At 40.8% G+C, this 26,138-nt stretch overlaps 1 protein-coding gene across 1 annotated transcript in view; it reads right to left on the bottom strand.

Annotated features, from left to right (window-relative positions):
- F13A1 (coagulation factor XIII A chain) overlaps nt 1-26,138 on the bottom strand; it is a 59,168-nt gene that overhangs the window by 16,015 nt on the left and 17,015 nt on the right. Inside the window, exons 4-8 of the mRNA XM_077790781.1 lie at nt 24,357-24,608; nt 17,631-17,749; nt 11,904-12,011; nt 9,237-9,411; nt 5,993-6,131 (exon numbers count right to left, since the gene is read on the bottom strand). Of these exons, the coding sequence (XP_077646907.1) occupies nt 5,993-6,131; nt 9,237-9,411; nt 11,904-12,011; nt 17,631-17,749; nt 24,357-24,608 (793 nt within the window). The remainder of the gene's footprint in view (nt 1-5,992; nt 6,132-9,236; nt 9,412-11,903; nt 12,012-17,630; nt 17,750-24,356; nt 24,609-26,138) is intronic.

Genomic DNA, 26,138 nt, shown 5'->3' with positions numbered 1-26,138 from the left:
TATGACAGTGTTTGGAGATTTTTGGGGGTATATGAAAAGCTACACAAACTAGAATCCTTTTCTGGCCAGACACCTCCACTTCAATCTGCCTGCTAAAGCAAACTTTGAATCTCCAAGCCTATGAAAGATGGTCTGCTTTATAATCATTCAGACTGAAGCTTTGGCATCATTTATTAAGAGATTAGGGATTGACTCTGCAACGTACAGTGTATAGTCTTGTTTTCATTGCTCAAAACAAGCATGCTTTGCTGGCTTCCATGATGATTGAGAAAAAGACCCTGCACAGCCTTTCAAAAACTATCTTCACTGTGGATTCCCTATAAGTGTTTCCCCATGTGTCATGCCAAAGCATGGTGTCAGAGCTCCTAAAACACACATAAAACCTACCTACAACGTCTGTGGGCTAACTTGCATATTTAGAGTCCAGGACAGTGACCTGAATTATAAAATATTGAGAGTAGTTCATCTAGATGCTCACGCTTAAAACACTCTCACCTGGGTGTATGCTCAGGAGAATTAAAAAACCAGTACAGCACCACCACAGTCTGCCCTGGGTGTTTCAAAGATAAGCAGAAAAGACGGACAGAGGTTGTAACTTCCAGCAATGCTACCAATGCTCCAGGGAGAGCACAAGCAAGAAAAAAAGATAATCTGGAAACAGGATCACTCAGTAAAGCCAGCAAAGTGTTTGAATTTCATTACTGCAAAAAATAAAGGAAGGAAAGAGTAGAGAAAGGGGCAATTTTGCTTGCAAATTATACATATCCTACAGCAGATCTGAATAAACTTACATCTGTGTAGCTGCTGATATAGCCTCTATTACACGCAATGATATTAGCAACCAAAATGGGAATGTTAAACTCTGACCATTTCATTAATAGTAGGTGAAAATCAGCTATGGAGCAGAGTCAGAAGGATCTGAAGCTTGTCTAACAAGACATTTCAAAGTGGAAATGAAAGCTTGGATCAGGGTAAAACTTGTCAGTTAGGAGAGTTAATGAAGCAGCACTACAGAAAAAGGAATTATTCAAGGAAAATGACGCACACTCAGAGAATTTTTTTATGCTGCTGAGAGTAGTCAGTGCTGAATCATGCTCACAGAACTTTGCTGAGGGCTACCTGAGAACGGGGACACACTTCATGGAAGGTGGGTATTTGCAAACTGTTATGCCAACATATGTGAAAGACAATTTCTGCCCTGAAGCCTTCACTGGTTCACTTTGAATCAAAGTTGTATGTGTCACTGGCTTTGCATTCTGTGAAAGAAGAACCTGAAAAGCAGCCAAAAGGAAAGGATGATAAAAACAAGGCTGGGAGTGGGGTAACAGTGTGGAAAATGGCAGATCTACTTCAGTTATTTAATTAGGTAACACAGTTTTTCTATATTTTTTTCTCCATTTGTCTTAGGAACAGGACCTTTCTGGTTTCTATGGGTGTAGTGCTGGACACAACAGGATGGTAATTTTTTTAGGTCTGCTGCCATGTAAATAACAAATACACATAAGAATATCGAATCTGAACGGACAGGAAGACACTGCTTGTAGGGCAGTGAGCATTAAGAAAAGGAGGATGAGGGAAACATTTGCCTTTCCAAAGGTAGTAGAAGCCTTCCTATAGAAGTGAGCATAGCTGAGGAGCTGATTCCGTGGCCATAATTTGTTGAACTGATTCTATAATTCTTGTATTCTACAGCAAGCCTGAGACATTAAAGAAAGCAAGAAAGGCAATAGAGATCAATGTGGTGACCATTAAATATTTACAGAGATAATTACGGATAGACTAAACAAAGCACGGGGAATGGGGAAAAGCATTGGGGAAATTAATAAAAGATGACCAGGCGGGTTTTATGCCTGGAAGACAATTCAAGAGCAGTAGCTCATATTGCTTATGGGACAGGCACATGCTGGAAGCAGCTGCTGCCCTTTCATGAGTTAACAAGTTCAGGCATTGAGGTCGAGAGGGACTGCTAGGGTGAGACACTGATAATATTGTTGAGAAATTAGAGCAAAGTGATTTGGAACTAAATGGGAGAGTGGAGGTCTCAGAAGGGCTTTGTTCACAGGCCTGGACATGGATGAACTCCCATGGGGCTGGGTGACATAGAGCAAATTTCTGCTGAGATCCTGATGTTGATCTGTTTGGACCTCACAGTAGGAGTGAGTCTTGATTCCCATCCAAGAGAAATATTCTTTAGTGTCTTTATATCATCATTAAGAAAGACAAGGAGAACAGACAGTACTGATGGCCCCAAATCCGGCCAGATTTATAAAAATAACTTTTTGCAAAGTCTGTGTAATTTTGTATATGTGTTTTGTTGGTGGTGGTGCTGTTTCCTATCCTGAGGTAGAAGACAATCTTTAATAAAAATAAATAAATGTCAGATAACATTCAGAGGGAGCCCCACACTCAGAGATTGATTGGACTAAAAATCCTGGCTCCAAGTATCCCTGAAGTCTGAGAGTATTTAAGACCTGAAGACAGATCAGCTCCAGCAGTACAATAGAAATGATATATTAATAAAGAAAAAGAGCTTTGCTTCCAGTTTTCAAGAGATTATAAATAAAAGTGAGAAATGCATTTTAAAAAAATCATTATAAATACCTTGAGCTTGTTCTCTTAAAAAAAGAAATAAAAGAGGCATTAAAAATAAAATCAGGGTTAAGACACAAGTCATTAGAAGTCAGCATGTGGGCTACCAAGGAGTGTTACAGAGTAATGACAAGAAAGGACACAGAGGAGAAATGAAAAGACGTGTATATATTAAGTCATGCCCGAAGGGTTATGTGCACCATGTACTAATAAATGCACTGGGAGGATAAAAAGATGAACAAGGCAGTTAAAAAATTATCAAGCCAAGGAAAAGCAATGTTGGATAGAAGGATGAAATGCTAGTGTAAAACTGAATGTAGATTTCATTGGGACTAGGATGATTTTTGGATGATATCACACTGCCCCAAAAGAATGCAGGAGAAAAGAGATTAAATTAAGAAGTCTTGGGAAACGGCTGGGAAAAATAGAGGTAGGGAAGTAAAAGGAAGTGTCAAAAGCTGGTGGGATGTATTTCATAGATCAGGTTAGGAGAATGAGAGAAGGGATGAGACAGCGAAAATTGTAAAGCATAGCAATGATCCATTACTGGGTGTGTATGGATTATGCACTGAGGCTCCCAGTCACTGGCTCTTGTTTCACATCTTTTATAGGCAGAGGAGATTTCAGAAAACTTCTCCTTTACAGCTCTCTAAGCCATAAAAGGACCAGCATGAGATATTCTGAGGCCCTTCTGTCTCACAGACAGCAAGTAAAACCGCCCAAGGATACTAACAGGCAGCAACGTGGCAAATAGCAGGACAACGACTGGATTTCAGGAGAGCACACTTTAACATGTTTAAGGTGCTGCTTGGAAGAATCCCATGAGAAGCAGTTCTGAGTAGAAGATGGATTCACAAGAGCTGGATGTTTTTCAAGAGTCACCTCTTCCAGACTTAAGAATGGTCCATCCTTGTGTGCAGGAAATCAATCAAAAGTGACACAAGTCCACAAGGTAGTCCCAGTTAAAATCCAACATAAAAAAAGAGATGCTTAAGAAAGAAGCAGGGAGAGGGGACAGGTGACCAGGAGGAAAACAGAGTCACTGTCTGAGCATCCAGGTACAGGTATAGGAAAGCCAGAACAGAGCAAACAAAGTATGAAGAACAGCAAAAAATGCAAGCAAATCAATGTCAAAAGGAAGCCTATAGAATCTGGCTCTGCTGTTGAACACAGCAGGCAACCTGGTGACAAAGGATTAGGAGAAGGCATTCAATGATTTCTTTATCTTGGTTTTTACTGCTAAGATTTGCCCTCAGGAATCACAGCCCATGAGACCAGTGTGGAGGTTTGGAACAATGAAAACTAGACAAGTAACAAGATAGAGAACAGTTAAACAAAGTGGACACATAAAAGTCCAGTGGATCTGATGGAAAATAAGAAGTAATCACATGAAAAATGCTGAGGGAGCGTGGTAATGTCACTGTAAGACCACTCATATCTATCTTCAAAAGATCATGGTAATTGGAGGAAGTTCCTGCAGATTGGAGGAAATTAAATATTGCTCTATTCTTCAAGAGAGGAGTATCCAGGGAGAAAGAGACTTGTCATCTTCCCTTTGATCTCTAGGAAGGTTATAGAGCAAGCTCTTCTGGAAAACATTTCCAAACTTATTAAGGACTAGGTGATTGGCAGTAGTCACTGTGGATTTACAAGCAGCCAGCTGTGCCTGATAAACCTGAGAGCCTTTTCTGCTGAAACAAGTGACTGAAAGGACAAAGGGGAGACCAGTGCATGGGGGTTGGTCCTTTTGACTTTAGCGCTATCTCCAAGAACATCTTCACAGACAAACCTCTGAAGTGTAGACTAGACAAATGGACATAAAGATATATTGATAACGGGCTGAATTGCTGGAATCAGAGGATTGTGACCTGTAGTGATCGCCCCACCTGGAGCTCAGTCATTAGTTGTGTACCCCAGGGGTCTGACACTGTTTAACAGCTTCATTATTACCTGGATTACGAGACACGCTGTAATCGAGTATGCTGTTGAAGAAAACTGGAAGGAATAGCTGATACAACACTGTACACAAGGAGAAACTAAGGCAGCTGGGACTGTTCAGTCTGAAGATGGGAAGGCTGAGTAGGATCTTATCATGTGTATAAATTCCTGGTTGGGGAATTGAGGGAAAGAAAGAGCCAGACTCTTCTCTGCAGCTCAAGGACAGGAGAAGAAGCAATGAGCACACACTGAAACACAGAAAAATGTGTATGAAGATCAGGAAACACTTTTCTTACTGTGAAAATGGTTGACCACTGGCACAAGTTTCCCAGAGAAGTTTTGGGGTGCCTGTCCTTGGATATACTCGAAGACCAGCTGGACACAGACCTGAGCAACCTGCTCTAGCTGATGGTGCTTTAAGCAGGAGGGTTGGATGACTTCCAAGGGTCCCTTCTAGTCTCAACTATGCTGTGTTGCTGTGACACAAATAAGTGAACCTGCTTTCATTAGATTTCCTCCTGATTATGGAAATCACATGAAAGATGTCACAACAACAGGCTCAGTCATTTCTTCCACCACATAGTGGGTTTATTACAGTTTTAATACAAAGACTTCCGGAGATTAAGTCATTAATGAAACATGCTGATGAGCTGCTATGCTAATGAGTTGAAGGTATCATTGACACAAGTCAGGTATATTAACATTGAATAGGACAAGTATCTCCTGAATATAGGAATGTAGAGGTCACATTCATTTCTTCGCTCTGAGGAGGAGAGGCTTGAAGGCCAATATCCCACACAGAGCATATAATCAATATATGCTACAGTTCTCCTGTCAGACAGAAGACAGTAAGAGTTTGAAGAGCCAGTTAGAGGACTGACTTCTCAAAAAGAATGTGTAAACTCCTCTTGGCCCTAGGGAGTTTCCTTTTTATAAATATGGTGATAGCATTTCAGTATATTTTATGATACCTTGTCTTGCTTCTTTTTCAGCAGAACTGGGTTTATTTTGGAAAGCACCTCTTTGTCACAATGACTGTGTGCACACAATATAAAAACCAGTCTACAAATACAGGAAACTGGGCCCAAGCAGATCAAAAAGGGTGTTTTTCCATAGATATTGAGGTACCCCTTGGAGCCTGGCTCTAGAAGGATGAAAGTGCCCATCCTACCCCCTTCCATTTTTAGAAAAACTAGTCCCTGAAGAGCACAAGCCCATTCCAGCTCTTCAGTGTGTTTAAATGAACACTGTATGGGAACATTAATAGCAGGATCCCCCAGGAGTTGCCTGTTTACACCACAAGGCTTCATATTAGTCAGCCCACCAACAATCCATTCATTATGTTTCACATAAGACACCAGTGTTCTTCAATGCACAGAGAGATAAACACAATACAGGCATTGCCATCATGTTTTTTACTACTTTTATCATTGATACATTGACGGCATTTTCCAGGACGACTTACCAGACAGAATCTTTTGTAAGTCTGGTGTCCACTTTCCCTTCGTCATCCAGAAAGAAGTCCATCCGTAAATTGGCATTGTTATCATGGGCAGAAGAATAGTTGGTAATGAGTCTTGCAGGTATCCCCAAGCATCTCAGAACTGTGGCAAAGACAGAAGTGTGATGAGAAGGACAAATATGGAGATGGCATTCAGGGATGACAGGATGAGAGGACAGAAATATTAATAACTAGAACAAAACAGGGAAACTCAGTCAAATCAACCCAAACAATTCCTCCTATCTGATTTATATTGTACATGCTAGATATTTGATTTGGTCTCAAAATTATGAGCATTAAAGACAAATACTGGTACAAGGGATATAACCAAAGCAGCTGATTACCAATAGTTTCAAAGCAGCTGTGCATATTTGGCAGAATTCCAGGTCAAATCTGGATGCAACAGGTCACCTGCATGACCAAATGTGATACAAATAAAAAGATGTTTGAGCTTGCAAGAGATACACAATATATTAGGTCTCCTATATCAGTAACTCAGGAGAATTATGAGAATATGCTAAAAAGAAAATTAATAGAAAATATCTCCTTTTAATGAGTTTTTATTTGGAATTTTCCTGTTTGATGTCTGCTGTGAGACTGAATCCAGAGAACACAAAGAATAAAGTAGAAAATGATTGCTAACAATAGGGAAAAACCGCATTATTTGCAACTGAAATGACAGGATTTGAGAATCTGAATAAAATGCATTACATAATTCATATTGCCTGCCAAGTAACAGCATTTTGTAGTCAATAGTCCCTTCTTTTATTAAGACCTTAAAAGGAGGATAAGAGAAAAAGCCTCTAGCCCTAACTCTCACACCATCACAAAATGGCACTGATGACCCTTCTTACCATTTGACAAGTGATAAATTTAAAGGATGTGGAAAAACTGTGGAAATGCTACAGCTATGTCCATAGTCTGCAACAGTTCATCAATAGGCTTCTGTGTTTGTTGTGTACCCTGGCAGATAAATAAGCATAGAACACATCCCCAGGCTAGGGGAATGAATCTATGGGGTGACACATCATCTCAGCTACTCCAGATGACTTTCTTTGTCTCAGCCAGAAAAAGATCCTGGCTTTCAATTTAGGAGCCAACATGGTTCTGCAGAAAACAGAGGGTGAGGGGTTTTTAGTGGTTGATGGAGTTTGTTTTGGTTTTTTGGGTTTTGTTTGCTTGTTTTTTGGTTTTCAAGAATTATTTTTGTTGGTTTTTTTTTCTTTTTTTGGTTGGTTTTTGGTGGTTGTGGTGGTAGTGGTTTTTGGTTTGGGGTGGATTTTTGTGGGGGTTTTTGTGTAGTTTTTTTTTTGTTTGGTTGTTTGGTTTTGGGTTTTTTTTTAGGGAAAATATTTTTATTGAAAATCCTATTTTAAAATAGCTCCAATGCTGCAGAGCTGAACAGCCCTTCTGCTACTGCTGGGTTTTGTATATTCATTACTGTCACTACTGTGACTCCCAATAAAGTGTAACGCTGCACATTCATTTCAACTTCCTGGATGAAAAATTACCTGGATGCATCCAATACCATATGTATCTATTGATTAAACTTAATTCAAGTGCCCTCCCAGGCTTCCAGCACATGGGCCATCAGGGCTCATTGGAAATAATTTGTCTGACAATTTCAAGATTAATGACCATTTTTTGGAATGTTTTAGCATTTTTAACAGATGAGTATCTGGAGTGTACAATATAGTGACCTTGGAAAGCTGGACTGGTCACAGTGATAAAACACTGACAGATGAGAGGGACTCAAAAACACCTCAGAACAACCATGATAGTTGCATGTGATTGTTTGGACCTTTGCTGTCCCCTGTGCAGTGGTCAGCAGTTGGATGTGTCAGTGGCTATCATCAGATCAGCTAATACTGGACAATATCTGCGTTTCATAATGCTCAACAAACTTTACCCTTGCAGTACAAAGTGCCAGGTCTCTGACTTGACTAATTTAGTCAGCAAACCAAGTCAAGATTTGCCCCAGATAAATACGCCCTCTCCCTTTAACACAGCAGGCTCTGGGCTCCACTGCATTGCCCCAGTTTCATAGTGGCCTGCAGGCAAATTATTGCATAGTGGTGATTCAGGGCAAGTGTGGTGGGAAGGTGGGAGAACTGGTGTGGGTGTGTGTCTGTCCGTGATCTAGGGAAATCCAGATAAGGCAATGGGCAGAGAAGACAAAGAGGCCCATGGAATCTAATGCAAGAATTGCATCTATAAGAAGCATTTGCATGAACTTTTTCAAATCCATTGTGCAAGGCTCAACATAACCAGGCAGTGTGCACTTGCAGCCCAGAAACCCAATTGCATCCTGGGCTGCATCCAAACAGTGTGGCCATCAGGACAAGGGAGGGGATTCTGTCCCTCTGCTCTGCTCTGCTCTGCTGAGAGCCCACCCCAAGAGCTGCCTCCAGCTCTGGGGTCCCCAGCATAGGAAGGACACGGACCTGCTGGAGCAGCTCCATAGGAGGCCAAAAAGTGTATTTCTGTGCATTAGCAGATGATGTTGTTACAAAGCGCTAGACAGTCAAAATATGGGACCAATCCAACGCTGCTTTCCCCACCGGTTTTTATGGCCTGCAACATTCTATTTACCGCAACACTAGAACTCTGCTTTGACGAAATGTATTTAGACTTAACCTTGTAGTGCTAGACAATTCATAAAACTAGGCCATCATTTATTTTCTCCATTCTTCTGGCTCATGAACTCCGTATAAAATGTTAACAGTGGTCAGTTAACAGATGCAGGGACAGTGGACCTCAATTTTCCTAGGAGCAACACTCATTAGCTAAGATTTGGCCTTTCTGGAGCAGAAACTCTATCACATATCCCATATTGGGTACTAATTCAATCTTTTAGGACTAGACAACTAGTACTCTGTCTAAGAATTCTTGACAGAAATTTGGACTGTGCTGAAGGATTTAACTTTCTTTCACACAAACTTACCTTAGTGAGTCACTGAGTACGTTTCACTGAACCAATAGTTAGTAGATTTGTGTGGAAGAGCAGTTGATGTGAAGGACACGCTAGAGGTTTATTTAAAGACCATCTATTTTAGTCATGCATTTTTAGGTATCTCTACTAATTACTCCTGAAGTAAGTAGCTAGATATCCTTCCTAGAGCTAGGAAGTATTTTAGTTAGTTTTAACTAAAAACTCTGTTAAGCAGGAACCATACATCAGTTTGGAGCTTTTCTCACTGATACCTACATGTGTTGAAGACACCAGCAAAAACCCAGCACTGGCCATATCGGACAGGTTGCTTAGAACTGTAGTACTCCAAGAGAATGTCCACACTTCCCGTCCAGGCTGAAGGTGCAACACCATAATCGTACGTATTGTTCCAGGATCCAGCAATCACACCGTTGTCATCCCTGGAGTTAATCTAAAATCAAAGGACATGAGCATTAGAGATTTTAGAGACTGGATAACAAAAAGCTCTTTAACTCAGCAAACCAATAGGATGAGAGAGGGAATATAGACAAGTTTAGGCTAGAAAGTATAATAGAAGTGTCTCATTATGAAGGTAGGGGGATAAATAAAACAGTCTTGTTAAAGGCAATGGATTCTCTATCACTGAACAATTCTGAATGAAGGTCAAACACTTAAAAATAAATCTGAAATTAAATCACCACACTGAGTATCCATGTTGCTAGTTAGTAAGTTCTATTAACATTAAACATGCTTATTGTTGTGTATTTTTAATAACCACAATCAGTTCTATACTGGTGAGCAAGTCTCAGAAATATTAAGCTGTATTCTTTTCATCATCTGTTTTTCTGTCCATATCAACCCAGAGTTTTTAATAAAATCACTCCTGATTTGCAACAGATTTAGAGGAGAATCAGTCTATTGTTATTTTCAGATTAGAAATTAATTCCTTTCATCTGGCCCATATGAAAACAAGAAGGAATTTGCTGTATAAGTTTTCCTCTGGTAAGATTATACAAAGCACAGAGTTTTGCTGACTAATGGTTATACTGATAGGCATTAATGAGTAATATGTCTCCTAGCTGCAATTTGAACCAAACCAGTTGAGGCTGTGCAAAAAGCTCATTCACACTGTACCTTTTAATTATGCTAATGTGGAACAGCTACACACCAGCCAAATAAATCACAATTCTCATTTAAAAGCTTTTGGCTGCATTAACTACTCTTTTATAATTAGAAAATTGACTTACTGTGAACTCTAGGACTGAACTGAGATAAGTATTCAGAGTCATAACCAACAGGTTAGGAGGTTGTGCCTATCTCACCAGTGTAGGAAACCCGCCAAGAAAAAATCACTTCAAGGACAGGACAGCATGTTGATCTTCACTCTCTAGTCTGACTGTAATGAGTGGAAAAAGAGAGGGACTCTACCTGCTCTGCCATGCCAGAAAGCCTTAGAAGGATTCCAGCATGTCGGGGGGCATGTCTTCAGACAAGCTCAACTCTACCACAATTTCAGCTTGAGCAAGAATGAGGTTAAGTAACACAGGTGGGATTTCAGCACCTCTTGCCCACTTCTTACAAAGGTCCAGATTTCAATGACCAAACCTCCTACCCAGCTGTGGCCCAAGTCTGCAGATTAGCCCTAAAGTCTATTGAGTCCTGGATTTCCAATGGTGAACTCCTCCATTTCTCTAAACCTTGAGAGTGGCTCAAAACCTCACTAATATCCAAGCCCTATTTGGATTCGTAAACTTTGTTCAATTCTGTCCTGAGGACCTCCACAGTCCTTACATGAGAAACTTTTGCATCTACTAGTTCAGAGATGAGAAGAACATATTTGATTCTTTCTTCTATCCAAAGGTCCAAAGCTGTATTTCTAATGTCTGGGGTGAAAGAACTAACCAAAATGTTAAAAGACAAAGAGAAGTAGAGGTGTTCTCAATATTTCTTGCTGAAGCTATTCTATTTAACATCCAATATTGAGAGGCTGGAGATTCCACTTCAATGTCTCCTAAGACAAGGAGCTCATTTTCTTTAAGTCTGGGCAAATGCTATAATAAATGGGTTAAAGAATCATCTATCTCCAGAAGCCATGTTTTGTGGGCAGTCTATTTTAGTAGCTGGCTCAGGAGAACATCTAATTACTCTAGCTCAATGACTAGAGTATTATTCTGGGAAGCAGAAAGCATCAGTTCAAACCTCTAATAAGGCAAAAAGAGAGGACTCAGCCTCTGTCTTCCACAACGGGGATGAGTTTCGCATCTTGAATATTAGGGATGGGACTGCTCTTGCACCTAGCATGATTCCTGGTGCCTGGCAACTGGAAAGAATAGAGATCTGGATAGTCTTCTCAGTAATTTTAGGTACTTTCATTCTGACTGGGGTATGTTTTGTGGAACTCATGTTAAAGAGGACAGTTTCCACAGTGTTTTCCTCTGGGGCCAAAGCAGTCCACTTGTATAACGGCCTGATTAGATCATTTGGGGCTTGGATCAGACATAACCACATGCACCACTGCAGTGTTCTAAGACCCCATTGAGGTTAGCACTGGAATCCACATAAAGTCCCTCAGATCCCCATCCAAAATTCCACCCATCATGCCACTGTATTACCCATAGAAGAAACAGCTTTCTCAATTATATTAGCTACTGGAAAATGAGCACATTGTCATATAACAAACACTTATGCCTGGAGTGCAATGTATAAAAGTGGCTTTCCCACCAGTGAGGCACTGTTCTCAGGAAAAGGCAATAAGCCAATAACAGTTGCTTGAACTTTAGTGGAGAGAAATAAAAAGTCAGACCCCAGAATGGACAATTGTCAGAATGGACAACTGATCTGTTGTGTATTGTAGAGAACATGTCAGGACAAGAGGGCAAATTAAATTAGCCCAGCTTTGATTTATGAGTCCCTTCTGACACATATTAAGCATCCATTACATACCACTGCTGAGGCAACACGGCAGATTTTGATTGGGTTTCCACGACCAGAAAGCTCCAGTTCTGCCTTGTCCATCAGGAACAAGCAAGCATCCAGAACATTTTCTTCAAACTAGATAAAAGAAAATAAAAAGGGACACAGGGGAAAAATTGACTCACTTTTTATTCTGGAGAGAACAGGCAAAGCTATTTTTCCCTGTTGTTGTAATTGCTGATCAGTTTCAAAATTAGCTGGTCACATCAAAGCTCTGTGTTTAACAATAGAAATTTTCTTCTGGAATACTCACTCATGTGTGGGAAAAAAAAATAAAAATGTGAGAGTCTATGAGGGAAGAAAGTGTAATTTTCAATTTCATCTCAGACCAGTTTCCAGAAGGTTGAAATGACAACACAGACTTTCTGACAGGACATGAAATTTTAAGTGCTAACAAGTATATAATAGGAAGGTATATAATAATAACTACAAGAAGCTTGTCTGCTTGCAAAGGACTTTATGTCCTTCACAGATTCCAGACCTACTAATTCCAGGGCTTCTCTGACACAGCTGGTGCATTGCTGGGAACTTGAACAATTAATGGTTTGACAGTGGTCATTTCAGACACTTGTATTTCAAAGTTATTTTTAAAATCTGTTTAAAACTGACAAGCAAAAAGCTTATTATATAGATTAATCCTGGCCTAAAAAATTTAGACATCAAAAATACCAAGTGACCTAAAGCAGTCTTCTTCAAAAATAGAGTGAAAAGGTACATTTTTTTTTCAATCTAGCATGAACAAGCACAAGAATGAATTGAGGGCAGAGGTGTCTAAATAGACCAGAAACCATTTGTCACAGAACTTGCCCTGCTATGTATTTCATTTTCCTTAGAAGAAACTGCATAGCAGAAGAAAATACCTCTGTCCCCTGGAAAATGGTAGCAGACAGGGAAATGCACAGTAATAAAACAAATACCTTCTAGATACACAAACTTATATTAACATTCAAGGCTGTGACAGAAACTCCATGGCGTTAGGTTTTATGTTCTATGCTTGCATCCTGAAAGATATGATTCATGCTAATAGGATTTTTGCTCTCAAGCTGCTACTAGAGCTGGATTGATTTCCTAATTCTCTACAGCCTGGCTTAAGGCTCCTGGGCAGATAAGGCCATCCTGAACTTTGCCTCCTGAAGAGAGTGAGAAGACCCCAGATCAAACTGCTGCTTTGGCAGTCTGGGGAGAGGAGAATGAAGAGTGAGGTCAGAGAGCTGAAAAGGAAACCCCAAAGATTAAAGACTGCTGCTGATAGAGCAGGGAAGATGGGAAGGATAGAAGTGACATCCTAGACACTAAACTCTGGCATAAAAGGGGAAGAAAGGGGAAGCACCATTGAGTTTCACCATCTTCAGCCATTTCCTGGCCAATGGAAATCCTTTGCTTTTGCCTTGAGGGTACCACTGCCATATGGATCCTTTTCAGCAAACATCCTCCAAGGCAGCACACCTCTCTTATTATCAGCCACACTTGCACTGAATTACTTTCTCTGGAATAGCTGTTCACTAATGATCACTTTATAGTCTGAGCAGAGCTGAATTAATGGTGTTTGGGAATAAGGAAACAGGGATCAGTGTTTCTCAGAGAGCCACTACTAGTATTTTGTTATTACTGGGAATCTGAATAATTGCACATCTCAGTCCACTCCACTGGGATGTGACGCGAATAATGTCAGGTGAATGACTGTGCTGTGGAGAACCTCTTTCCCAAGGAGAATCGCCACAACAGGAAATGTAAACTCTGGGCCCTCGCAGCTGTCTTCTTGGTTCAAATTCACTTTTCTTCTAGTCTGGCCCAACAATTTTTTTACCAGGATCAAAATCTGCTATCTGCATTTCAATTAATCGGGCCTGGGCTAGATCAGTAAGAGGTTTACCCTGCAAATTAAACTTTTTTAATCTACAGTTTATGAGACATTGTCAATCTTGCCAGCACATACAGAAAGAATAAAGAGGAAATAAATATCTATCAGGGTTATTGCCTTCCACCTCAGCATTTAAAAAGTGACATGAATGCTTGTGAAATAACTGGATCAACAGGCAAGAGAGGACAAGCTGAAAGGGCTAGCTGGCTTACACTCTTGCAGTAGTGTAGGATGCAGAGTAGCTAAGGCCACTTTTGCCCTTTTTGACTATTAAGGAATTAAAAAAAATAATTAATCAAACAAAATCAGTTTTCTACCCTCACTCTTGGCAAGAAAATCTTATCTAGAGGGAAGTGGAATAGAAAAATAGCAGTTATAAGGCTGAATATCTCTGAAATATCAGAGGAACCAGAGAAGTAGTAGGCAGGGCAGCTAGGACAGGTGAGTGAACCTGATCCAGGCAGGTTCACTGTCTGTTTCACTGAAGCTGAAATGAAAATAAACCTATTTCAGGAGCAAGGAACTTTGGTAAAACCACTTGGGAAAAAATGCAGGTGGAAAATAAGGCACAAGAAAACCCACAGGTGAAGTGCACACAGATATGCCTTGTGTTACAAAGCAGCACACGTAGCTGTCCTGGGCATCCACCTGCATGCTAAACTGCTTGTAAAAGATGATCTTCCATTTAAACCAAAGTAAGAGAGGCTGCATCGCTTTTTGCAGTGGTTGATTTAAAGCTGTGTTTCTCACAGTCAGTTGCAGGCAGATGTGATCTCATGTTGCCCGTGGTGTGACCTGACCAAATGCATGTGCTGTAGAATTACACGGGCACGAGCTTGGGTTTCCAAGCTCAAGCAGATCAATGTGTGGACACAAGAGAAGCCATTATGGCAACAGAACTCTATGCCCACCTGTTTTATTTTGTTTTTCTCACAAAACCAAAAGTCAACACTAAATGATCAATATAGCATTTAACTTCTGATATTTTTCAGCTAGAGAATTCCTATGTGCCTAGATTTCTTCCAAAGCCAAATTTCCCCTGGATTCTCCATGGAATTTTCTGAGTGACTGCCTTATACAGTTTTTTAGGAGGGATCGCAGTCATGTTACAAGGAGAACCTCCATCCTCATTCATTGCAGCCATGTTTCAACTGTTCTGTTGTTTTCTCTTCGTCTGTCCATGTTTCTTGCCTTTTCTCCTCTTGTGTTGATGCTTCTCATTACAGACAGCAGATCTGAGAACCACCTCCAACCAGTTCTGAACTCTATGCTCCTTTTCAATTTACAACCTCAGGTAAAGTTTCCAGCTGTGATTGTCCTAAGTAATTTTTTAGCTTAAGAACATTACTATGTATGAATCTATCTTCATTTTTGTATATGACTATATGCCTTTCATCTCTATAACTCTGTGTGGCCTTGTGCTTTTTACTTACATGTGGTAAAGGGCTATATATCATAAATATAAAAAGCATAATTGTACGATATATTCATAATATAGGCCATTCTGCTAGTACTTTTACTCTCTCATAGCAATGTTCTTGTTCTTATCATCCAGGATTGTCAAAAATGTGTCTTTAATGGTTGGAAATGGACAGGGTAAGAACAGGAACATTCTGTCCTCCATTTCACTGAAAGTAAGGAAACTAGAAGAATAGTTTTCTGTTCCTTTGCCTATTGACATGTCTGTTAAACCCCTACAAAATTATTAATTCCATTAAAGCTCTTGGCTTGGAACTGTTGAAATGCAGCTGCCACATGCAGCTTTCTCATGGGCAACCAATAGAAAAAGGTGTGGAGTGAAAATCAGGTCCTCTGATTTCAGCTAACTCAGGAATTCCCATTTCCAAAGTTCATGAAAAAGGACTATGGAATGTCCCTAATCTCCCAGGCAGAACTACTTCCTGGCAAAACCAAATAAATAAATTTCTCAAGGAAGGCTGGTATTTGTGTTAGGAAGATGCCAGATTCCCAGAATATAAACACTTCAGGCCAAGCCACCATAGGCCATTAATGTAGCATCTTAGGACATAAATCTAGCATCCGGTTTAAGCAGCATCTTCCACTTCCAGCTGCTTATTCCCCTCTCTCCCTCCCCCTTACATGTGTCATAGAGTGAATCCCAGATCTAGGAACAGAGCAAGCCCAAGAAATTACCCGAGGGAAAAAAGGAGATGCTTATTGAGCTATATCAGCTCTCCAGTCTGAGTCACTGCATGGCTTCACAAGTGCTTGCAGGGGGAAAGAAGGGCCAGGAGGGGGCATTTTTGGTCAGCTTACATGCAAGACCAGCTTTGGCCTCAGGGTCTGGTTCCACATCTCTTATATCAGTGGCATCAGCAGTTTATGGAATTTCTTTCTTCCCTGCTCTCCTTATTTACAGGTTGTTTTTGTCACAGTCAGGAAACCAGTCAGAGCCTGCAAACAACGGCACTGACATAACCAAAGGAATGATGCAGAGGCAGGAACTCCCTAATGCAGTGCTGCCACAGGAAAAAAAGATTAAATTGTACCCTTAAATTAGGAAAAAAGAGAGATGTGAGTTCAAAGAGCTCTCTGGGGCAAGCACATTGGCAATCCATCCTGCTCAAGCTTTGAGCTGGTATTTAGCTGAGGGAGAGAAAGCAAGATGTAAGGACCCTTCTGCAAGGCTGTGCTAGGGAAGTGCCACAAAAACTGAATGGATCCATCACCACAGTAGTACCTTCTTAATTGTGCTGCTGTGAAAATCCAGGTGATGAGACAAATTCACCATGTCCGGTATCTGTCCATTGGAGCCCATTTGAGTGACAGCCAGGATTATACCTTTGCTATCATTTCAGTTCCGCCTGGAAATACCTTTTTCCCATTCTAACACAATAAGTAAATTCTTCCATCCCATAGGGTTTTTTAGGCTGGGTAGTTCTTACAAGAAGGTTGAGGTAAAATAGGTAAGCAAAAAGTCTGAGACAAGGGGTAGTGGTTTTAAACTAAAACAGTGTTGGTTTAGATTACATATAAAGGACTCTTTTTTACAGTGATGGTGGTAAACTGTTGAAACAGGTTGCCCAGAGAAGCTGTGGATGGTCCATCCCTGGAACTGTTCCAGGCCAGGCTGAACAAGAATCTGAGCACCTGGTCTAATGGAAGGTGTTCATGTCCATCTTGGGGTGGTGGAAACAGATGATGCTTAAAAATCCCTTCCAACCCAAATTCTATGATTCTACATTATTGAAGGCACACCAATACCCCACTCCAGTTTAGTGGAGGTTGTCTCCCCCAGACTGCAAGAGACCACTGGAGACTGATGTTATCAAGTCCAGGCAGAAAAGGGAGAGATTCTCCCAAAATTTAAAATTTTGGAATTAAATACTAGTTTTTTCATAGGAAACTTGCGACTATCTGACTCCCAAGAAGAACAGAATTATGTCCACCAAGTTGTTAAAGCTAAAAAGAAAAGTCAAAAAGCAATACAACATGTTGTCAAAAAATGAAAAAAAGCCAAACAAACAACTCTACTTTTCATAAATTGATTTGATCCTGAAGCAGCAATAATGCAGGAGCAGAAATACCTCTGCCCTGTGGAAACCTCAGCTAATGATTATAACTTCCAACAGGCAGCCTCTTAGTATCTGAAATATGCCCCTGAAACAAGGTCTTTAAATATCAGCTATTATAGTATTGCTTTTCTGGATTAGGCATATAGCCACTTCATACAATTTTAAAATTATACCCCTTATCTTTCTGAAGGAGAAACCAATAATGCATTCCAGAGCCCACAGTCTCAGCCACAGTCTGGTGTCAATTAAACTCATTTGCAGTCCTATAGGGAGCATCCAGAGAAGATCTAAACAGCTCACCTGCCCGTAACTCCAGCTTCTTGATTTTACATCTTCGACGTTTCCATGGAATACAATACCAACATCATTCAGGACATATTCTTCCCTTTCTTTCTCATCATCAAGGTACACAGCATCCACTGCATTAGTTTACCAAAAATAAAATATTAGTACAAGTGCTTAATTTTCACATAGGACAGATAAAACATCTTAGCATATAATACATTCATCTTTGATGAAAAGTACCCCTTTGCGTCAAACAAAGCATTACTTGCTTCAACAGAGTACAGGGATAGGGAGGTAGTCATCCTAGTTAAGATACACAACTTAAAAACATGCAAGATGGAAAAGTGCTGGCAACTCCTGCCAGTTTTCTCAGGATCTGTAAAGTAGGATTAAAATGTTACATCTGCACAAGAATTTTATGATCAGTGTGTGAAACTAATTTAAAAGTTGGAACACCATGATGCAAATCTGCATCTGTACAAAAAGATCAAAGAACAATTTAAAACCTATTAATGTTAATGGAAAACAGCTCAGGTAAAGAGATCTACAGAAAAATCTGTAGTGCATTAAAAAAATACAGTTTTTATAACGTATGAAGAGAAAGTTTTGATTGCCTTTTCTGTGCATTAGTTATTTACTGGAGTATCCCTTCCCCACATAGCTTGACTGACCAGGTAATATGAGGAGAAATTCAAGTGTCTAAGGTGAGAACAGGAAGTAATTGGATGAGGTCTTTATCAAAACATATACAAAGGGTAGATTCTAGAATGGATTTATATCAAAAATCAAGAGCATATGCACGGATGCTTGACTTGCAAACATGATTTACATATGTAAATAACTCATTATTAACATTAATAAAGTACCCTGAATGACATGAAACCATTCAGATGTTCACAGGTAAGTATGAAGCAGGCTGTGATGCTAGAATAGTTGAAGATTTATTTCCTGAGCCAATGCTTGTATTTTGAGACTAAAAGATACACGTTAACAATTAAGAGCATGGAAATTAATTAATTTGAGGAAATCCATACTGTGGTTCCAGATAGCAAATTAAAGGGAATTTCAAACAGTTTGATGTGAGCAAGTACAAAACTACACTCTCTACTGCCATAGTAGATTTCTTCAGCACCGGACTACAAATTACTAGAGGATCATTTAACTTTTAAAAGCCTTTTGATTTGTTATGTTTTGTTGAAATGCAAATCAGATTTGCACTATCTTGTACACCTCATCCTCAAGAGCTTCTTCATTTCTCCATGAAACTGCAATTTGGCCAAAAATAAGCAAATACCTGAGCCCACAAAAACAAAAAAAAAACCAAACAAACAACATCAGTGGCAAAGCTCACAGTGGCCTCAGTAGGTGAAGGGCTTTGCCAATATACACAACTGACCCTTCTGAAAGTTTTGTTTTCCCTCAAGATATTTTTCTATTTCTATGTCTATATATATACATAACTGATTATACCTAGATATGTAACATAATGACCTCCACATTGGTGTGCAAAGGATGACAGAGAAGCAGGGGTTAACAAAGGATCCTGTATTGCATTTGAGGAAATCAGTGCTTGCTGTTGTGCTTTATGGCCATTGCTGTACAGGCCCTGATGATTAAGTACAACTTGGAGCAAGCAGAGGAACAGCAGGTTTCATAGAGTTTTACCTAAAGTAGACAGCTCTGAGACCCACTCTTGTTATTTGGCAGGGGTGGTATTCACCTTGTTTCTAAAAGCTGTACCATGAAGAAGTTTGTAAGCTTTTCACTACCCATGACCTAGTAAACCTTAACCTGCACCCAGATACAAAGTGGATGGATGATCATGGACTTATTGTGTTCAGAGGCTATGAGGTGAAAGGGAGTGTTCAGACTTGACAGTGAATGAAAAGGCTGCAGCCATTTCTGCAAGCAGGGACTCTCAATCATATGAAACTGTATATTACATGACTTTTTTGTGGTCCAACAAGTTCTGTATAACAGCCCACTAAAAATATGGCAGGTTTTACAGATCTCATAGGCTCTGTTCCATTAGGCTGGAGTTGCCTGATTTGCTCACTGAACGATTATCTGCATTCTCTCACTGAGCTCTGGATTTTATTAAAGTCTGTCCATACAAATAGTACATAGAGTTCATTTAAAGAAGGAGAATTCACACCTTCTTCTATGCAGATACACATTCAGTGAAGTGTGTGCATATGCCTTCTTGACAGCTGTTGTTTTCTTTTGGGGATTAAAAATATCAACATTGATCTTGCTGGTATCAATTGAGATGCTTATGTTATTTTGAGACTGCATGATCTTTGCTAAATCAGATGAAAATTGATTAACTTCTCTGTTGATTATTTTAAATATTTGTGGTTTTGATAAGGTAAAAAGGTCTTTTGTGTTTTATAGGGAAGTCAGCTGCTTTGATTTTTGACAGCTTTCACTGCCCTTGAGACTGTTTAGAAGAAAATATGAGGCATTTGTGTCTACTTTGATGCTAAGCATGCTCTACATAATGCAACTCCTTATTATTTTGTGCGAGTGGAGGCTCACATCTGACAAACAGAATTCCACAGAACTGTGCTGGCTTTGTTTGTTCTTTTTCTTTAGCAGTTCAGAGGTTTTTTTACTTCACTTCTTTTATCCTGGGAATTTACTAAAACACCAGCAATGCTACAAAGAAGCAAATTAGCTTCTATGCTACTCTGCTTGAAGTTGGGGAAGGTGAAAATACACTTCACGGGAAGACAGCACTGCTGGTGAGGAATCCCTTGCTAAAGACATGAGGAGTGCAGAGTAACCCTTTCTGTTTGGGAAAGTGAATGAACTTAAAAGAGAGCTCTACCCAGCATGGAGGGACCCCAACCCCAGCACAGCAACCCTGTGGCACTGGAAAAGCCATTTCTTCATGCAAACAGTGACAGCTGAGCACAGCAGCACCAGCAGACAGGTGGAACCAGCAGGCTTGCCCTGAGCTCCCAGCCTCCCTTCAACATGCTCCCACAGGAACCCAGTAAGGCTGGGCTTCACTGGGACCACAAAGCCTGCAGGGCTCATGTTGGGAAGAGGACAGTGCTGTGACAAACCCCAAGCTGCAAGAGGTAAATGCAGTTATCTACATAAAACACTCTACCCAGGATCAAGATCAATATGCTGCCTTGAATAGTACTACTACTTGCCTATATTAATGTAGTATGAGGATGAAGCTGTATGTGAATTCTGCCCATGTGGAATCTATGACACAAGTAATCGAATTTAAGATTTACCTAAAAAAGTAAGAAAACATTATTGGGTCACATTTGGATGACTGGTAACATGTGAGATGAGTCCAGAGTCAACCACATGTTATTAATCCTCAAACTGTATTAGAACATTTTAAGCAGAAGAAATATGCAGCTGACTCAAAAAAGTTGCAATATGTTAAATTGCTTAAATCCATTCTGCATGAGGCTTGGGTGAGCAAAATGCACGCCTCAGCCCCAAGTTACTCAGCTACACTATGCACCTCCACCTGTGAGAGAGTCACAGAAGTCAGCACAAGGACTTTTCCTGATAAGCACTTAATGTTCCTTAGCAGAAAGTTGCAGGGACTCAGCACCTGCTTGGAAAGAGCTCACAGCTCCTTGGAAAGAGCTCACAGCTCCTTGGAAAGAGCTCACAGTATCCAGATCAAAGGAGTTTTTCTCCGCTTTCATGTAGTCTGATATTGCCAAGAGTTTAGTTAAATTCCAAGAAGTTATCCTTAACTACTTGCCATTTGTATCTTCCGTTCCAGAACTGAAGAAGGCTCTGCATGCCCAAAAGCACATCTGTTTTATCCAACTATGTCATCTGGCTGTAGAAAGGATGCTGCCTCTCCTCACAGACTTTACCTTGCTTATTAAGTAATGAAAATTTCACCTGAGTAACTGAAATCTCAATCCACTAGTTAGGTGAATTCCCAGATGTTTGGGGCTTGTGTATATAATTTTGGAGAATCAGACCCTGTGTCTTTAAATTGTCCTTGGTTATCATTCTTAAATATAGCTAAAGGGATTAAAACATATAGAAGCATATGACGATTCTGGAAGCAAAATAGTCTGTAGCTTGACTGGTAAAGTATTCAAACTTCTTCTGAAGCAGCAGGGAAAAAAAAAAAAAACCCTTCCTGGGAAAATATGTCAAAACTGAACTATAGTGAGAAAAGGAGTAATAAGAAAGGGCACAAATGCCTCTGTCTTAAAGAAAAGCTCATACTGACATATTGATGCTCCTCCAAGATGATGAGTCGGAAAGCTGCACCAGGCTCTAGCGCTGATACTCCACTCCCTGCTATAACAATCCCCATTCATTCCTGGCATCAGTCTTCTCTCTTTTTAATGAGGCTTTTCACTCAGACTTTTCTGCTTAGCTATTAAACCAGCAAACAAGTGTAGAAGGTTATTGTTTTCTCTGCACTTTAACCGCCTCAGTTTTTCTACCCTTTTGTCATTCCACTGAAAAATCTTTTCCAGCCAGGGGATAAAGCATGAAGAAATAGTCCTTGATTTTCTAACAAAAGAAGAGGAGGGAAAGACAGATACAGGAGCTAATTAGCCCAAACTACTTAGGAGTAAAAGAGGAACAAGAAATGAGGATATATCCAAATCCAAATGAAACAAGCAGGAAATGAAAACTACAGTAGTCATCAAGGGACAGCACCTGAAGCCATTGAGATACACTTGAAAATGTAAGTTGCAGAGGAAGATGTGGTCCCCAAGTTGCTTGTCCTGGATCTGGGGTCATACAACACATCTTTGTTGCCCAGAAAGTCTTTTTTGCTTTCCAAAGGCAGACTTTTTCCATCAGCCTTGCTGATGCCTGCCACTGGAGGCAACTGCTGCCTGTCTTGCACCCTGTGGGTTTACTCCCAAGTTGTGGTTTTAATCTTGCTGGCTTTTGGACTCACTCAGCTCAGATGTGAGGGAGGAGAGGAAAGTGTCCATATACCATGAATAATGGTGGATCAGTCTGCAGGTAGAGTTGCTGGGCAAGGAGGTGTGAAGTAGGTATCGATTTTCCCTTTTCCCTCTGACTAACATCTCACATCAGCTTGTGTAGTACCAATCACACCACATGGGGTAGGCAATCCCCCCACATCGCATCTTGTCTCCACATTAGGATGCATGCATGCAGCCCTGGCTGGTTGTCTGCTAATCATGAGACAAACTGAGGCAATTTAAGAAGCTTTTCCCTGGGGTTTATCCCTTTCCAAAGATGTGCTGAGCCACTGCAGGGTCACTGTGCTGGCTGTTACAACATCCAGGACTAAAACCAAGTAGTGCTCTACCTTTACGTAGAGCTTTCTGCCTTCCCTGGTGGAAGCTGTGAGTCTGATGATGCCAAAACAAACCTTGAGAAATTTTGTCTGCTCACAGTGGATCATAGCTTTGGCAGTGTTTCCTCTCTTTCTGTTGCCCACCCTCCAGAGTAAGCTGTTAGCACACTGCTCTAAGGTACCTTACACTGCTTTCAAAGTATCTCACAGTGTGGTAGGGCCTTCGGCCATGCCCTTCCCTCCTATTCCCACTTAACTAACTCCTCTTTATTCAGCATTAATCTATATCTTCCTAAATAATGCATAAGCTAATCATTGCTTATATTCTCTCAGACCAGGGGCAAGTAATGAATCCAGCACAAATCATTCCATGTACTGACAGCAGTGCAGCTGAATAATGGGCTCTACTAATAATGCTAAACTTACTTGTCACTTGGTAGGAGGGCCCTTCTTTGGCACAAGATTATTTGATGCAAATACTGTGGTAAAAAATGGAAAGATGAAGAAAGGGTAGCAGGAGAATATTGAAGCTAGCTGGTGACCTAAATACACTGCAATACATGTGATTTGGACCTTTGCAAGTGTTGGAAGCAGAGACAGTGCTACAGCCTGTCAGAAGGCTGAGACAAACCTCTCTGGTCCTCCTTGCCCTCTCCTAAAAGCCACACACAGAGTTCATTGAGTAAAATACAGCCCTGACAGCATAAAGCCTGATTTCTTTCAAGGATCCTAGGAGATTTAAAAGAAAAAAAAAATATATTCGTGAACTCACGGTATTATTAAAAAAAGGCTCATTTGCAAAATGTTTTGTTCCTCAGAGAGGGCACTGTTGCTAATTAGTCACCATTAAAGGGGAAGTTATAAGGGCAAATGCCATGTAGCAGCAGGAAGGCACCACCAGTGATGCGACAGCAAGCTGAATTCCACCCAACCTGTGCAGGAACAGCAGCTCCCATAGAATTCCTGCAATATTTTGACTTCAGATGTTCAATCCCAAATGTGGCAATTAGCAATGTAAGACAACTGAGTATGTGAGGCCACCACATCCTGCCCCACACCAAATCCTGGACAAAATATGCTCATGCTGACTTGTTTAAGGCACACACAGGCACACTGGACACTCTCAGTACTGCCTGTTCAAGTCAGAGTAGAGCCTTGGGGTATGTTTACTATGAAAAATGGAGCCTGAAGTGGCAAATACAGGCTTGGCCAAATAAAACTGCAGAATTTCGACAAAACAAAGGCATTGTTTTCCAGAATGGAGCCCTGCATACACAGGGCTATTCCCCAGCCTGAAAGACTTGACTTTTGGCAGAGTTACTGTAAATTTTCCAGACCCAAACTGGTCTGGAAAACATATCTCCAACCTCTTTGGCACCATGCTCCCATTCCTGGACCAACCCACCTAAAACCTGATAAGCTCAGCAGCACAAAGTGTAAGGCTTTGACCAGGTACTTACGCTTGCACCAGGGATTGAACAAGATGTAAGTGTCAGTCGCTGAATTCCTGCGTGTCCGAAGGATGCCGAAGGGAGTCATGACAGCAACATAGAAGCGAAACTTCCCAATGATGCAGGTGACAGAGGACATGATGGACAGCCGAATGGAGTTGTTTTCCCTGTGGATAATCTTGGCTCCCCACTGGCCAGGTTTTAGCACATTGCCTACTAGGATTGGGATGTAGGTGCCTTTGTTTTGCTGTGGGTAGCGACCTGGAGAGAGAAGTGAAGAGGTTCACCTTGTTTTGACAGTTTTTTAATTTTCTATCAGTCCTCTGTCCTTTTGTTTTATTTTCAATGGAGGTGACTGGTTTTAGTGGGCAAAAATAACATACTCTCTCATTGCCCCTCACAGGGCCTGGTAACTTGACAGCACAGTCACACAATTACCTGCAACAGCTCCCCACAGGCAGCCTGTCCCCATACCCCCACCCACCTCACTCCAGCAGGCTCCAGTCTCACTGGCTTGAGCACTGCCAGGAGCATAAATAGCCCTGCCAGCATGAGAAGGGGCTGTCCAGGCTTTTCTTATTTACTTTGTTTATCCTCGTGCAGCAAGCTGCACTCCATCTTGCTCCTTGCCTGGTGTCAACAACACCAGCTAGACTGTTGGCAAGTTTAGGAGTTCAGGTAAGAGCCACTTCCCTAGTTCAGATGCACCCACCACTCTTGTTGCTAGCACACAAGTGCTCTCTGGGCCCCAGGCATCATTTTTGGGGCTCATTAGCACAGCAGAACCCTGTTCTTCTCTGCACTACTGCAAGCAGAGACCAAACAGTCTTTCATGAAGCCCACACAGATGGAAGAAACACTAAAGAGTCCACATGCAGATGCCCAGTGCTTGGTTCCCCCTGAGCATCCACTCCTCAGGGATGTGGTGGGAACCAATTCTGGATGCCCACAATATAAACCACCACACTGGGGCTCAATCACCAAACTCTCTCCGCCAGAAATGGGTCCCAAAGTATGACACGCCTTCAAAGTACCTCACGTGAGAATCTGCCTCACAGTAAGACAAATCACACCCCAGAGGAGCTTATTTTACTCTGCCAACTCTAAAAGCAGCTAGACGGATAGGATACATGTAAACATGTACAGTGCCAGCATTCAAAGTTGTGTGAGGCTCCACCCCTTGAGACTGAGGTAGAGCCAAACTAAATCTGGAAGCCAACCAGAAGCATAGACAGAAGAGATGCTTGTGAGAATGATAAGTTCCTTATCTCATTCTCAAATCTACTCTTCATTTCATATTTTAGGCTGCATGTCAGTCTCTCTCATTCAAAAATAGGGTAATGAAAAGCAATGATGGCAGACGGAGGGACAGACTTCTATATTTTTCATTCCTACTATTTAAGAACTTCAAAATCAAACTAATTTTCTTGCTTGCTTATTTTTATACTGCCAATATAGAGATAATCACAGATCTGAACATTGCTACATTTTGGGAAAGGACAAATCCAGCTTTAAATCTGAAACTTGCAAGCTGCCATGACATTTGTGTTTCTGAGAAATCTGGGGCTACTGTGCTTCATCCAAGAGATTATTCTGAGCACATGAATTTTCATTTTGCAGATATTCAATGCACATAAATAACCCACTTTGCCCTGCAGGCCAGGGATGCCTTAACCCATGAAACTCATTGAGATCAGTGAGGAACACAATAGAAGGAAAAGACCTACAGAAGAATAAAGGACTAGAATAATAGAGCAAAATCAATAGAAAACACTAGAAGATAGAGCACTG

The sequence above is a fragment of the Lonchura striata genome, chromosome 1, assembly GCF_046129695.1.
Source record: "Lonchura striata isolate bLonStr1 chromosome 1, bLonStr1.mat, whole genome shotgun sequence".
In the NCBI taxonomy this organism is placed as follows: domain Eukaryota; kingdom Metazoa; phylum Chordata; class Aves; order Passeriformes; family Estrildidae; genus Lonchura; species Lonchura striata.
The sequence above is the reverse complement of the archived record's forward strand: the minus strand, read 5'-3'. Positions and strand labels throughout refer to the sequence as shown.